Genomic DNA, 14,152 nt, shown 5'->3' on the forward strand with positions numbered 1-14,152 from the left:
GAATATGTCGTCAGCACCAGGTAGGCTGTAAATCTCTGCGGTGGGATGGGAGCATATGGTGGGAGGAATAATCTGACGACGGCCAAGCTTCAGTTTAAACCCCAAACAGGCGACCAAAGCTGAAGAAGCTTAGAGAGAAATTAAGACAAAACCTTCAGAGAGCGAGTCACAAAACAGCACTTCCATTAGTTTTTCACCTACTGTCTCTAGAATACAGAGCAGAGCATCTTTCTAATTACCGAGCCACCTGTTTGTTTTACATAGTCTGTTAGCTGAAGTTTTATTTTTAACACATGGCAGATGTCTTCAAACCATCAGCCTGAATAAAGTCGAAATCCAACAATGGAAAGCAGAAGCAGGAACAAACGCACAAACCACACTAAGGAAGCTCACAAGCTTGTGAACGTTTCCCTCTGAAGCTGTTTGTGAAGCTCCTGTTAAACGAGCAGATTTGTGCAACGCCTCCTCTGCAGCGTGTGCAGCCGTGAGTGAAACTGTGCAGACGTTTGAACGTGTCGTCAGGGTTTTGTTCTGTTTGTCCTCTTTATTTATTTCTTATAAAGGAACAGCAGGAACAAGGATGGGCTCGTACATGTTATCATCAGGATGAAAGTCTTGATATTTTGGTTTCCACGTCAACTGGAGATAAAACACATCCTAAAAGTATCAAATAAGTTCAAGGTCAGAGGTCACATTTTCTGAAAATCTTGTAAATGCAATAACTCAAGAAGGCACCTGAGCTTTTCAAATTGATGCCACAGGTGCGTTTAGTGGGAGACTGAGGGCTTTAAAAATGTTGGGGGTCATGCATCTGTTAAAAGCGCTGTGACTCATCTAAAGCCACAAACACTTGGACCCGAGGCTGAGCATCATCACTTAATGAGCTGATACAAAACACCAGGAGACAGATGCTGCTGTGAACAGTGTAAACCACACACACACACACACACACGTTAGTAATTGATATGTTGTGGGGACACCTAATCGACATAATGCTTTTAACTACAGCTGGGTATCGTCACTGATTTCTAGAATCGATTCAATTCCGATTCACAAGGTCCCGAATCGATTCGATCCACGATTCGATTTAATTCGATTCGATTTGAATCTGGGAAATTTTGACAGTCAGAAATATTATAATTCAGATCAGTACATTTACATATTTTTGTATCTATGAAAAGGAAGCTGACACATGCAAGACTTTATCAAAGGTGTGAGCGTCACAGCAGAGGCCTTTGTGTCAAAGTAGCTGAAGATAACACAGAAAAACATGAAGGAGATTTTCCTGTTCTGGGATTTTATAAAAATATTCTGCAGTAGATCAAAAACGAAAGAAAACCATTAATCAACACATGATTGTAATCTGAAGTTACAGCGGTTTTATTAGAGACACGGCTGAGCATTTTGCATTTTGCATAATTTTAAAAAGTTTACATTTGTTCAGTATTGAACGGCAGAAATTAGGTTTTCTTTTCAGATGTAAAACAAACAAAAACAGCGGCTGACAGCCTGTAAACAACGGTAGACTTGTGCGTAACAAGCAAGCGAATAATGCAGAAAACAGACAGACAGAGAGAGACAGAGAGAGGGGGAGAGAGAGAGCTGTGCATCGTGGTGGAAGCAAAACAGCAAAAGTCAGAGTGAGTTCATGACGATGTTTATGTGAAGTGTAGTTTGGATCTTCTTTTGCTGCTGGTTCGGTCAATGTTGTTTGGAGAGACATCAAACTAACAGCTTTAGAATCAGCGCAAAAAGGGCGTAAACACACCTGCCGACAGATCAGAATCAGCCAGCTGTCAGCTTTCAGCTGTGACATGTGAGAAAGTCACATGTCACTGATTCTGATCCGCGGTCAGAGCTTTGTGTTTACGTCTTTGTGCAGAAGCCGTGTTCCTGCTCTCATTCACTGGTTGTTGAAGTTTTGAGGTTTCACCTGAGATTCTGGCATTTCGGGCAAAATAAATTTATATAAAAAAATCGATTCAGGATTTTAATGAATCGATTTCACGTTATCCAAGCCAGAATCGATTTTAATCGATAAATCGATTATAAAAACCCACCCCTACTAAAACCACATTTTGAGTCTGAAGAATGTCTTCAAACTTGTAGGGACCTGGATTTTGGTCCCTACAAAGAGATGCAACAACAATTTTCCTTGTTTTTCTCTAAACCTCGGAGCAGCTCTGGCAGTAAACCTTCACTGCTCTACATTCACCTGCTGGGCCACCGAGGTTAAGTGCCTTGCTCAGGAGTCATTAATATGAGTCGAGGTCTGTATGGGACTTTGAGCAGGCGGACATTAGTCCGGGTGTCAGCTTCTGCCAGCGTTGGCTCAGTGTCAGCGTGACGTGAAATAAATCAGGGAAGACTTCTTTATCTCAGCTCTGGTCTCTCCTTCCACATCTTCTGAAAAGTCTTTAACCTCGTCCGGGAAGCTAATCAGCAGAGCTGTGAGTGATTTAGAACAGGCTCGTTCCACTCTGCCATCTGGCAGGCGGTGATAGCACCCGGGAGAGCTGTTACAGCTGCTGGCGTGGAACCGACCATGTCCAACGGCGCTGCTGAAGACTCCTCTGCTGCTGCTGCTGCCTCCACGTCAGAAAAATGTGCACGTGATGGAGAGACGACAAACCGACAGCAGCAGGATGAAAGGCAGCGTGCCAAATAGGTCCACCTTGGTGGAGCGCCAGCGGAGGCCAAAATGAAGCCGTGGGCCAATATGTGCAGTGTAAATATTAATCCAGTCAGCGAGGAGGGTTTAATGACTCGTGTTTGGGCCCGTTTATACAACCAGCTCAGGTTTCGCTCACGTGGTGACACAGAGGTGATGAAATGTGTGAGCGGGGCTGGAACCTTGCTACACAACGCCATTAAGAGGAAGTATCAGTCAGATGTTGTTTAGATGCTTTAAAGATGGACACAAAAATCTGTCATTCAGTTTGGAGTGACCGCACAGCTCCGATCAGGAGGAAAGTCGGTCATCAGAACAACAGGACAGATCTGGTTCAAAATGTCACATCTGCTGTTTGCTACACTGACATTCAAGCCTAACATCAGACGCCGCATCATCATCATCATCATCATCATCATCACGTGTGCAGAGGACAGGGACTCGTGATGCTGGCTCACGTCTCCTGAGAGAACGTGTGGTTTCTGCTGCGCACACTTCAGGAAGCATTCAGATCCTTTCTGAAATACTGACGCCACACCGTAAAAACAAAACCCACGACGGGTAAAAGAAAACGCAGCTGCAGAAAACTGAAAGCACTGAACACAGTCAGACAACCTCGTGCTGATGTTTACCTTTGTTAACTGAAACAGGGAAGCCTGGATCTCCTGAGTCACAGGAAACAATCAAAACCCTTCTCTTTTCAGCTGCTTCCTTTAGGGGTCGCCACAGCAGATCCTCTGCCTCCACCTCACCCCGTCCTTTACATCCACCTCTGTCACACCAGCACCAATCCATGAATCTCCTCTGTGAGCTTCCTCCCGCCTGGCAGCTCCATTTTCAACATCCGTCATCCAGTATATCCACGATCCCTCCTCTGCTCAAACCATGTCACCTGCCTCTCTAACTCTGTCTCCCAACAGCTCCACCTGAGCTCCACCTCTGATGTTTCATTTATTCTGATCGCTCCAAATGAATCTCTCAACATGTTCCACTCTGTCACCTCCAATTTGTTGTTTCCAAACAATAAAAGCGCACATACAGTATAAAATAAAACAATAAAACCATGAAAACAGATGTGAAGATGGACAGATGTCGCCTCCATCGCTCACTGCTTTGTTTTTAAGCTCAGCGTTAATGTTTTTGCTGCGTTGGTGTTTAGAGGCTGCAGTGAGACGAGAGGTGGACGGCTAAGTTAATGACCGCTGTCCTGGTTAGCATAAACAGACTTCCTGTTAATTAGAACTGAGTGACTGATAAAATATTTGAATTTCAGCTAAAGTTGTTGAGGCTACTAAAAGCATGAAACGAAGGCAGAGATACAGACTCACTGGAGGATGCCTGGTTTAACCTGATGATGCATGTTTTTATTTTCTAATCTGCTGCTGAGTCTGTTTCACTCCACTGGAAACTAGAACACAGATCACTGCACTTTGACCTGCAGACAAACTGAAGTGATCTCCGTCTGCTTCGTCAGACTGTGGGACAGAAACCTTTCAGGTGTAAAGTTTCAGAGCTCTAATGTGAAACCTGCTCAGTGTTAAACAGTTAACTCTAATGAATCATCATCATCTGATAACATTTCTGATTGGAGTCATATGAGGCATGAAACGCCCCTTTTTAATGAGCGTGCTCAGAGTCTAAAGCGGTGAGTGCTGATAACCACGGTGGTGATTCCCGACTGCGGTTTAGGCTTTGGTGACTCAGTTCAGGTGAAGGAAACCAGGCAGTGCTGTGTTCAAGTCACAGCGAAGATAGTGACCCAGTCACTGTGGGGACCGACTGGTTTTTAGAACCAGCCTGTCTGTGGAACTAAACTGTTTTCCAGTTTCAGCACCAACGTGATGATTTTTGAGTAAAACAGTCTTTGGACTTTGTGCAGTGTGAAACTGACCCTTAGTTTGAAAGCACTTTAAAAGATCCAGGAAAAGATCCTGGAAAGCCTAAAAAGCCCAAAGTCATTTGAAGTCACTTTGATGAGTGAGGGAACCTCCAGATGAACAGAATCAACGTTTGAGGAGCGTTTAAAACAAATACTTTTCAAAAATACTTCATCCTGTATGAAATGATTTCTTATTGATCAGTGGGCCAGCCAGATTTGAACCTTGCCCATATTTAAACCGTTGTAAATGACTTGTTGGCCTATAATCTGTGAAACAGGTGTCAAACATTTCTCCCATCAATGACATGAAGTCATGTCGAGCCACAGGGAACGTTTTTGTCACGAGGTAGAAGCTGTGATCAGTTTCTGGCAAAGTGACCATCCTTTATTTATCCAGCTAGAAAGTCTCAGTGACATTAAAGTGATGTTTTTAAGAGATCAGAGGGAAACAGAAAGTTCAGCAGTAACTCTAAAACAGTTTCAAGTGTCCACGAAGGACTGATGATCACGCAGGTGCAATAACAGAGTCACAGAGTCTTCATTTGATGCACAAACTCTTCATCAATCGATCTAATCTGTTAATCAATTCATCGTGACTCGTGCTGATTATTAATCACGTGACTTTTTATTTTCAGGAGAGTTCAGCAGCGTGTTCCCGTGAGATCGTTCCCGTGAGATCGTTCCCGCCTCTCTCCCGGGACTTCTTAATAGAAAAATGTGAAAACTGTCTGAAGCGGATTCCGAGCAGCTGCTGGTGGAACAGCAGCCTCCACCGGAACGATTTCACGTCCTGAGTGGACACGCTTCCTTCTAAAGTGTCACGTGCTCCTTCTTGCATCGTTAACGATACTGAACAAAACCGTCACGTTCGGTGTCGCACGTGCTGCCGGCCGTGGATGTGGGCTGACGGGTTCAGGTCCGCGACCTGCCGGAGCTTCTTTCACTGCAGCCTTCTGCAGCTCAAGGTGTGCGTGCGCGCGCGCGTGCGTCAGGGGCGTGGAGGTGGAGGGGAGCGTTGCGTCCTCTCACGTGACCAGCCCGCCCGTCCTCCCTGCTCTCGGTCCGGATCTCTTTGTTGTGGTTGCAGCGCGTCTGTGAGCCGGAGCGCCCCGCTGAGCTCCGTGACGGATCCACGACGCGCGGGATCGTTTCGTGTGCGGCGCGAGACAGACAGCCGGATCCAGCCGGTGCAGCTCGGTCTGCCTGAAGATAGAGGCGCGGACGCAGGGGGAGGATGCTCCCTGCCCGGACGAACTGGACCGCCTCCCAGACTTCCTGAACGCGGATCCGGCGAGCGTTACCCGCACATTCCTCCACCTTCCCCCCTCTGCGCTCTCCGTCAGTGGGAGCCAGCCTCCGCCTGCTGCACCCGGGATTAAGCTGTGCTTTCCACCTGAACCGACATCCGAGCGCTGCGTCCCGCTGGCGTCTGCAGGTCTGATCGGCTTCTTCGCGATGTTGTCAGGCCCTGCGAGGCATCGCGGGCGTCCCGGCGGGGTCGTCCGGTGCCTGGTGTCCGCCTGCCTGCTGTCTCTGCTGCTGGAGGCTCGGGGGTCTTATCCTCAGAGCGGCGAGTGCAAAGGCAAAGGAAAGGACTGCACAGGTAAGACCTCCACCTCCTCCACCCCTCCTGCTGTAAATCAGCCTCTGTGCTTTGAATAATCCTAATCTGATGCCGAGATGTGCGCGCGGGTCTGTATGTGTGATATTCCCGTGGGCACGTCTTCTGTGATTCGGGGACTTGTTGGAGCCGCTGCTGCTGTGGTGACCTTTGAATCTCACTGAATCCTCATTGTCCTGCATGTCCGTGTCTGTTGGCCTGTTTGAGCTTCGAGCTGAAATATGAAGAGTCGGGTTAATGTTCCTGCTGCTGCGAGTCAGTTTAGTCTGTGAGCTGTGAATTTAATCTGCTGGAGTATCCACGCATTTATTCCTAAAGAGCTGTTTACAATATCACAGCTGATCCGAGTTGTATATCTGGTCCATGTTGTCATGATTGGATCCGTGTGGCCTGCAGTCACTTTGTGGGTTGTTGTTGTTTTGTACTTATAATTTTATTTTTCATTTAATTTAACTCAGAGTTTAGATTTAACCTTTTTATTTTAAGGCGTCTCTGTCTCAAACTTTCCTGCTGTTCTTTTGATAAATTTGGCCAAACTGTTGGCTGAAGCTCTTTCCTCCTGTTTCACAGTCCGTCTGCTTTCTGAAGCAGGAATGTTGAGTCGCTTTTATTTGCACATGTAAAGTTTCAGAGGGCTTCACAGACACGAAAACATTAAAAATGGGGAAAAAACAAAATATTCAAACATGGACAAACTAACATACACAAACCTGTAAAACAAAGAGAAAGAAATTCTGAAAGAAACCAGACTAAAGACCGACATTAATGAAGAAACCGAGCAGCTGATCTGTTCTCCACAGAAGCAGGTTCAGTTATTGACATAAAAACAAGAATCAAATGCAAAATAAAATGTTTTAAGAGCACCTTGAAATTTTTGGTACAGTTTGCTTCTCTAATGTCTTGAAAACAGCAAAAGCTGCATTTCTATTTTTTCTCAGGGAGAAAAGCAGTAAATTGTTTGATTTTAATGAACTTCTCCAGTTTTGGATTCATGATTTTAAAGTTGCTTATTAGGTGAAAATGCAGCTTTAAAACTGCATTTACAGGAACACCAGCAGAGGCGTGCAGGTTTCAGGGGAGCAGTTGGGTGGAGGGACACTCTGAGTGGAACCCCCCACGGTGTCACACACTTCATTTCTTATATTCAGTCTTTATGTATGGGAGGAAAACACAGCGAGGCTCTCAGACGGCCTGTGTCACATTCAAATAATTAATCTCTGCTTTTCTCATTTAATACAATCCCTGCTGACTCACACATACACATGATTTACTCTTCTGTCCTCTTCTGTTTGCCTGGGACGGCAGTCGGGTACCAGCTCTGACTGATGTGAGCCTACTCAGTTCAGTTTTAATGCATCGGACACATTTAATATACAGCTTCATATTGCAAGATAAATATTAGAGATGGCTCCAAATATCTGAGTCCCTCTGCAGTGCTCGGTGACAGTGGGAAGGAAGAAACCTCCATCAGATTCAGGCCAGGGAGACGCAGCCGAGAGGAAAGAGAAGCACGAAGAAATCACGAAACACTAACAAGACGAAACTAAACTCCTCCAAAGTGATCGAAGCTCTGAGGAAGACTTCTGCTCATCTTCCAAACGTTCTGCAAATTTCAAACACGTCACACATGCATCTGTTTTATAAGTCTCGACAGTATATCTCAAAAAAGTGAATTAGGTTGTCTGAAAGCAAGAAGGACATGCAGACTTGTTTTCATCTCTAAAGAAAATTACTGAAAGCTGACACGAACATCAGTTTGCAACAACATCTATAAACTGGAAGAACAGCATCTCACACTCATGTATCCGACTCTTCCTCCTCCTCTTTCTCTTTCATCATGGCTTCTTCATTCTTGCCGAGTTGCCAGCAGGAGCACAGGGCATGTTAGCAAACGTACCTCAGCATCACACTAAACTACTAAGATGTAGAGAATCCACGCCGGTCCCTCAGACGCTGCACAGCTTACATGACTGACAGTAAACGATTAGCAGCGTTCCTGCAGGTCCTTAAAGAGTCTTGAAATGTATTAAATTAATTCATCTGAAAATCAGAATCAGAATCAGAATACTTTATTGATCCCTGGGGGAAATTATTTTTTGTTACAGTGCTCCATTTTAAACCAACATTAAGACAAGACAGACAATACGCTAACTAAGAATAGTACAATATATACATATATATACATACATACATACATAAGTCACTTATAAATAAATATTTGGAAAAGAAACATGTGTAGTTGTAGCAGCAAACAGTGTGTTAAGTGGATGCGTTGTACAGGGAGATGGCCACAGGCAGGAATGATTTCCTGTGTCGTTCAGTGGTGCTTTTCGGTAATCTCAGTCTCTCACTGAACGAGCTCCTGTGACTGACCAACATGTCATGGAGTGGGTGGGAGGTGTTATCCAACATTGTCTTTATCTTGGACAGCATCCGCCTCTCCGATATGGAAATAGAGGAAAATATGGAAATAGTTGGTATTTAAAAGTCTTCGGTCAGTGTTTCAGGCGTCAAGAGAGTCGATTTTATTCATCGTTTTTTCTGAAAACAAGCACTTACAGATTTTTTTCAATAATTTACTGATGAGCATGAATATCACACGAGCTAACAGAGGAAACAACATGCATAATTTTTAAAGCCAAGTTGTCTGACTGTCAAAGACAAGCGGACATGTGAATTCTGTGAAATTACTTTGTGCAGGAAGTGTTTGAGATGGTACTATGAGGCAGCTCCCACACGTTTCCCTTTGTGGATGCAGATGAGGAAACGTTTAACGCTTTAATACACTCGGCACAGAGCACTAGAACCAGGAGGCTGATGTCTCCTGGTTTGTTGGACTTAAAGTTCATGCAGATCTTTTGAAAAACACCTTAAAAACTCTGAACTCTCTGGTGCCTGTAGGAACCCTGGACAGTCTCATTTATGTATCGCTGTTTTGGCCGGTGGTTGTTTGCACATGGAGTGTGAGAACAAGCTGTGCAAACCAGCTATCAGCAGACTAGCAGCAGAATACTGACTCGTGACTGTGTTACTGTTGGGATCGTTTTTATCCAGGTTCAAACTGTGAGGATCGGCTTTCTGGGTCTTCTGTTGGTGTGCGGAGTATCCGTGGATGTTTTTCAAGTAAAAAGAGTCATTTATGAAAACAATACTATTGAGAACAAGTTGACTGGAAGCTTCTGTTTTTACAAGGAGCCTGAACCAGGCGTGAAATGTTTTATAGTCGAGAAAATTTAAATATTAAAGCTTTAAATGTGCTGCTAATGACTGAGCCTCTGCCTCCAGATTGTTTTCATCATGGAAATGAATTAGCTGTTATACAACTAATTAACTGTTGATTATATATAGACTAAAACTGTTTATGTAAATCTAGTTTGAATGCACTATTGGATACTATCACATTTATGAGGAAAGTGAAAATATTGGTATTTTCCCTTTAGAAGCACCACAGCTCTTTCATATAATAAAACAATGAGCTGCCGCTCACGTCCAGCATCCCTGAAACACCCTCATCGTGACCTCTGCGGTGAGCGAGCACCGAGCTTCTATAAGCCTATCACTTACTCTTAGCGTAATGCACTCTGACAGGGATTTTAGTCGATGCTATTTGCGATCGTGTTTGCATCCTGCTGCATCAATATCTAATATTCATGCATTCATTGCACCGTTACTCTGTTCTTCTTCTTTTATGAAATATTTAAAGGAAAGGAGCAGCAGCCATGTAAATGAGTGTTAGCTGTCACTCTGGAATAACCCGCCTCGCTCATGTTTTATTAATGAACCTCTGAATTGTTTCTGCTCGGGCCACTCGCGGTGTTTGCATTAAGAAATGGAGCGTTTTCCTCGCAGACGAGCGCCGCGATCCTCATCAGAACATAATGCCACGTTCTGCAGAGGCAAATGAAAATGTTCCGAGTCACTAAACAAACCAAATACCTTGATTTTTAGCACGGACAGCCTAATTCACACAGTCAGCGCTCCATGCATAACAATAAGCGCGTGGCACAGGACTGAGTCTTGATACCAGATAATAATTGACGGCGCTTCTTTCAGAACTGGTGTTCATCTGAAAAACAGAATAAACGACGAGCTTCTGCCGTCTCGAGAGAGACGGAACAAAATGGGTTTTGGCACTTTGTTGGAAGCAGCGTGCCGCAGGGTTTGAAGGGAAAATGCAGCCCTGGAGAAACATCGAGCATTCATAGCGAACCAATATTCTCTGGTACTGAAGTGTAAAATATAAGATGTGGAAAAGCATTTGTGGCACCAGCCATCTGCTGCTGAGGGGCGACGTGAAGCTTGGAGTTTGGTTTCCATTTGCTGCCGTCGTTTCCAGTTACTTTAAGTTAGAGCAAATTTGGGCAAAGAACGTGGACGGGATGGATGCGTGAGCTGTTTACCGGGCAGCTCTTCAGCCTGTATGAAGTGTATCAGGACCTGTATCACACATCCATGTGTTTCCTGTCTGTGAGCTGAATTGGACTGCACTTGTGGCGTGCCAACGAAGACACACTCAGGTGTTCTTCTGTTAATTAATATCATTAACAACTTGTGACATCAGAAATTCATCTTCTGTGGATGAACTCTGTCTGGCTTCTGGTGACGGTCGTCCTCATTCAGCTCGATGACCTTGGTGTAGAAGCAAACAAGCAGCTCTCCACCAGCTCCGGGTGGATGTCCAGAGCTGGAGCAGGACTTCTGTTTGTAGTCCAAGATGGCAGTTAGAGCAGGACAAGACGGCACAACCGCAACCCAACAAGCCCTCAGAGGAACACGACAAGGACCTGTTTACATCGACTGAACTATCAAAATAAAAGCAAGGACGCTGTCCACTAGTAAAAGGATCGCAACTTTTACTCAGAAGGGGGAAAAACAAACCCCAAAATCAACGATGGCGGCTATCAACATGCAAGGGCAGGCCACCCAAGTCTCATTAGGAAACTTTTGCTTGTGCAATAAAAGCACAACGATGCAGCGCAGTCCGGAAACTCGACGTTGCACAGCTCGAGTCAGAACGACGGTTGAGTTCAGACACATTATATTCTCATTAGGACCGAGAATATAATAAGATCCCAGCGGCCTCGGGGTTTGCATTAGAATAGAGCATAAATTAGTAAAATTATAAAAAAGAACAAAAGCTTAAACTGATCAGCAAAAGTTTGTAACTTGATACAGTTTATTTTCAGTTTACTGCTAATGTTCACTAATTAATGGAGGTTAAGTCGTTCGTGTATGTAAAGAAGGTTATTGGGGATTCAGTGCTTCTTTCTGCTAAAGATTACGTCACTTTCTCTTCATGCTGGATGTTGGAACTCCAGCACTGCATTATTGTGTCTGCACAGAAGAGGCAGTGAGACCTGTTAGCCTGCATGTACCGAACACGACGGCCACGATAGCTGGAACTGAAACCTGAAATCAGAAAGTTTCCTTTCCTGAAGTCCTTCAGCTGACTGATGATTGTGTCCCAGCCAAAAAATGCTCTCAAGTTTACCTTTGGTTGATTAATCCCTTAAAAAGAGCCAAACTAAGAGCGGAGCTCTCAGCTGCAAGTCGACTGATTCAAACCAAGATTCGGTAAAGAAATCTGTATCTGCTGGAGAACACCACGACTCAGTGATGCATTAATCCACTCATCCAGGTTTTTACCCAAACCCAGGGGATTTCTTTTGTTAGTTTGCATTGTTGCTGTTTTTGTTGACATCGGAAGATTTCATAAATAAAAAAGTTAAATATACAAGGTCTGCAATTCCATGAATGAAAAACACACCAACCATAAATAATTACAAAGAGCTCCACAGGAAAAAATGCCAAAAACCTTAAATAGATTTATGAACCTTCACGTGTGAAAGTGGGAGCTGCTGGGGGAGAATCATCACAAACAATAGTCAAGGCTTTGTGCTGAAGCGGGGAAATACTGGCCAGCAGTTTGTCTTCATATTTCAAATATATTTATTTTCAACGGTGCTCCCAGACTGTGGTAGAGAACGTTTGCACCCTCTCTAGAGCTGATGCGGAGAACCCTGAAGTGCCCAGTTTTTCACTTTTTAGAGATGTGATTTATGCTGATGCAGCTGTGAAGGTTTGAAAAGCAGCAGGGAGCTCGAGCTGTGCAGCGATGCCGCGACTCTGTCTGAAGACAGTAAATGTAGCGTGGCCCACGGAGACGCCGACTTTTCAGGGTTCTCGTCTTGTTTGTTTGTTCAGGTGAGGTGTTTGGACATAAAGTCGTCCGCAGGTGAAACGTTCTGCCATAATCGGCAGATTACTGCGAGAACAAGTAAGATCGGCGAGTCTGAAGCTCAGACTTTGAAGTCGGCTGCTTGCACGTCAGCTCTGTCCTCCATATGTTTGTACTGTGTAATTTTGTGGCCTACCAACCATTTCATTTGGGATGCTTATTTTTCTGGAGGATACATATGTTCAGCAGACTCCCCTCGCTGTATCCGAGGATGTGGTTTAGAGCTGTTTTTCAGCCAATTAAATGCTTAAAAGGGCCTATTCTGTTTCTCCTTATTTCTCTGTTTCCTGTCATATATCTCCTGTTCCAGTCGTGGATGTTCATATTTAACACGGTCAAACTTTGGAAAACGAGGTCAGTATGAAGGTCTCTGATCGTCCTGACACTCAGTTTGAAGCAGTTTTTTTCTGCTCCTGGATCTGAGTGATGTCATCGAGTTAATCTGATGAAGCAGATGTTAGACTTGGTGATTATCTTTGGTGGGAACCATCATTTTTTTCATCTTTCATCATTGAAAATAGATTCACTTCCTTTTCAAATAAACAAGCATCTTTATCTGAATAACTCTGAGCTTTGTATTTGCCTTTTTGAAAATTTCACAATTTTTGCATCCAGGTTCAGTAACGTGTGGAGGGAAGTGGAACCTCTGGTCATGACCGACTCTATCAGGAAAATCCTGAAACTGAATGTTGCCCCATCGTCCAGTAAACAGCCTATGACTGGATCCAAGATCGGTGGCATGAAAATGGTTAAATGCTGAAAGTCTGGAACTGGAGTTTTAATGATTGAATTTTAAATAAATGGAATCGAAAACCTTTGTAAAAATTCAGCTCTTCTGAGTTCAGGTAGAATTTGTACCCATTAGAAATCCTTGTTATGTTGCCTATTTTATTCTCTACTTTATTAATATTTGCTCGTTCGCCTTTTCTTCATCTGCATTGGTTTAATGGAAGCAGGTGGAGATTTAGCTCCACCTATAGATTAAGATTTTGATCAAACTCAGAGGAAATGAGATGTCAGTTGTAAATCTGTCCTTCTTGTGTCGGCTGTTTGTAGTCTCGCTGTGACTGTGGTCGTTCAAGCTTTAAGTTTGAAACCCGTGGCACACAACAAGTATTTTATTTCTTGGTCAAAACAAGTTAATTCCTGTGGCTTTCTCCAGCTCCCTGCTCTACTTCTTACTTACACAGCTGCAGTATGAGTAATAAATCTCATACAGTAAAATGGCAGGACTTGGACGAGTGCCTGGACGGGCAGGTGGAGCAAAGAAGTGAAAGAAATCAAACTCTACAGTTATTTTCGCCCAAATGTCACCTGAAAACTGGGGAAATGTCAGCAGAGATGGGCTGTAATTAATAGCAGTCGGCTGTTTCCCGACAGGACGAGGAGCACTTAGTCACGATCTGCTTTTATTTTGTCGGGCGCTTCGCCTCGGGCTGAGTCGGGTTATGTTCCCTGACAGCCGGGACGGAGCTCACTCACCCTCGCCAAGATAAATGAAATCATATTGTATAATTTGGCCCTGCGCGAGGCTTTTAAACGCTCGCCTCCTGGGAGATCCTTTCAAAGTCCTCCGCCTCGCCCCACGGAGCACGCTCAGAGGCTCGTACGTGTGTGCCAGGAAGCGCAAACACGACAAATTTACTTGGGGAAAGTGTAACGGGCGCGATTAAATTTTCAGCAGCGGCTCCGACATGAACAGAGCTGCGGATGAATATTGATGTTCTGTCGATGCTGTTTACT

The 14,152-nt window shown here is 44.3% G+C and overlaps 1 protein-coding gene across 1 annotated transcript in view; it reads left to right on the forward strand.

Moving 5' to 3' along the window:
* The first annotated feature begins 5,389 nt into the window (after positions 1 to 5,389).
* The window catches only part of tmeff1a (transmembrane protein with EGF-like and two follistatin-like domains 1a), a 106,702-nt gene continuing 97,939 nt past the window's right edge, over positions 5,390 to 14,152 (forward strand). The window contains exon 1 of the mRNA XM_086271859.1: positions 5,390 to 6,153. Within this exon, the coding sequence (XP_086127985.1) occupies positions 6,006 to 6,153 (148 nt within the window). The 5' untranslated portion in view covers positions 5,390 to 6,005. The remainder of the gene's footprint in view (positions 6,154 to 14,152) is intronic.

Source organism: Aulonocara sp. 'chitande type north' Nkhata Bay, linkage group LG18 (assembly GCF_057382095.1).
Source record: "Aulonocara sp. 'chitande type north' Nkhata Bay isolate Kocher_YH1m ecotype deep benthic linkage group LG18, A_spYH_male_GT1.1, whole genome shotgun sequence".
Lineage (NCBI taxonomy): Eukaryota > Metazoa > Chordata > Actinopteri > Cichliformes > Cichlidae > Aulonocara > Aulonocara sp. 'chitande type north' Nkhata Bay.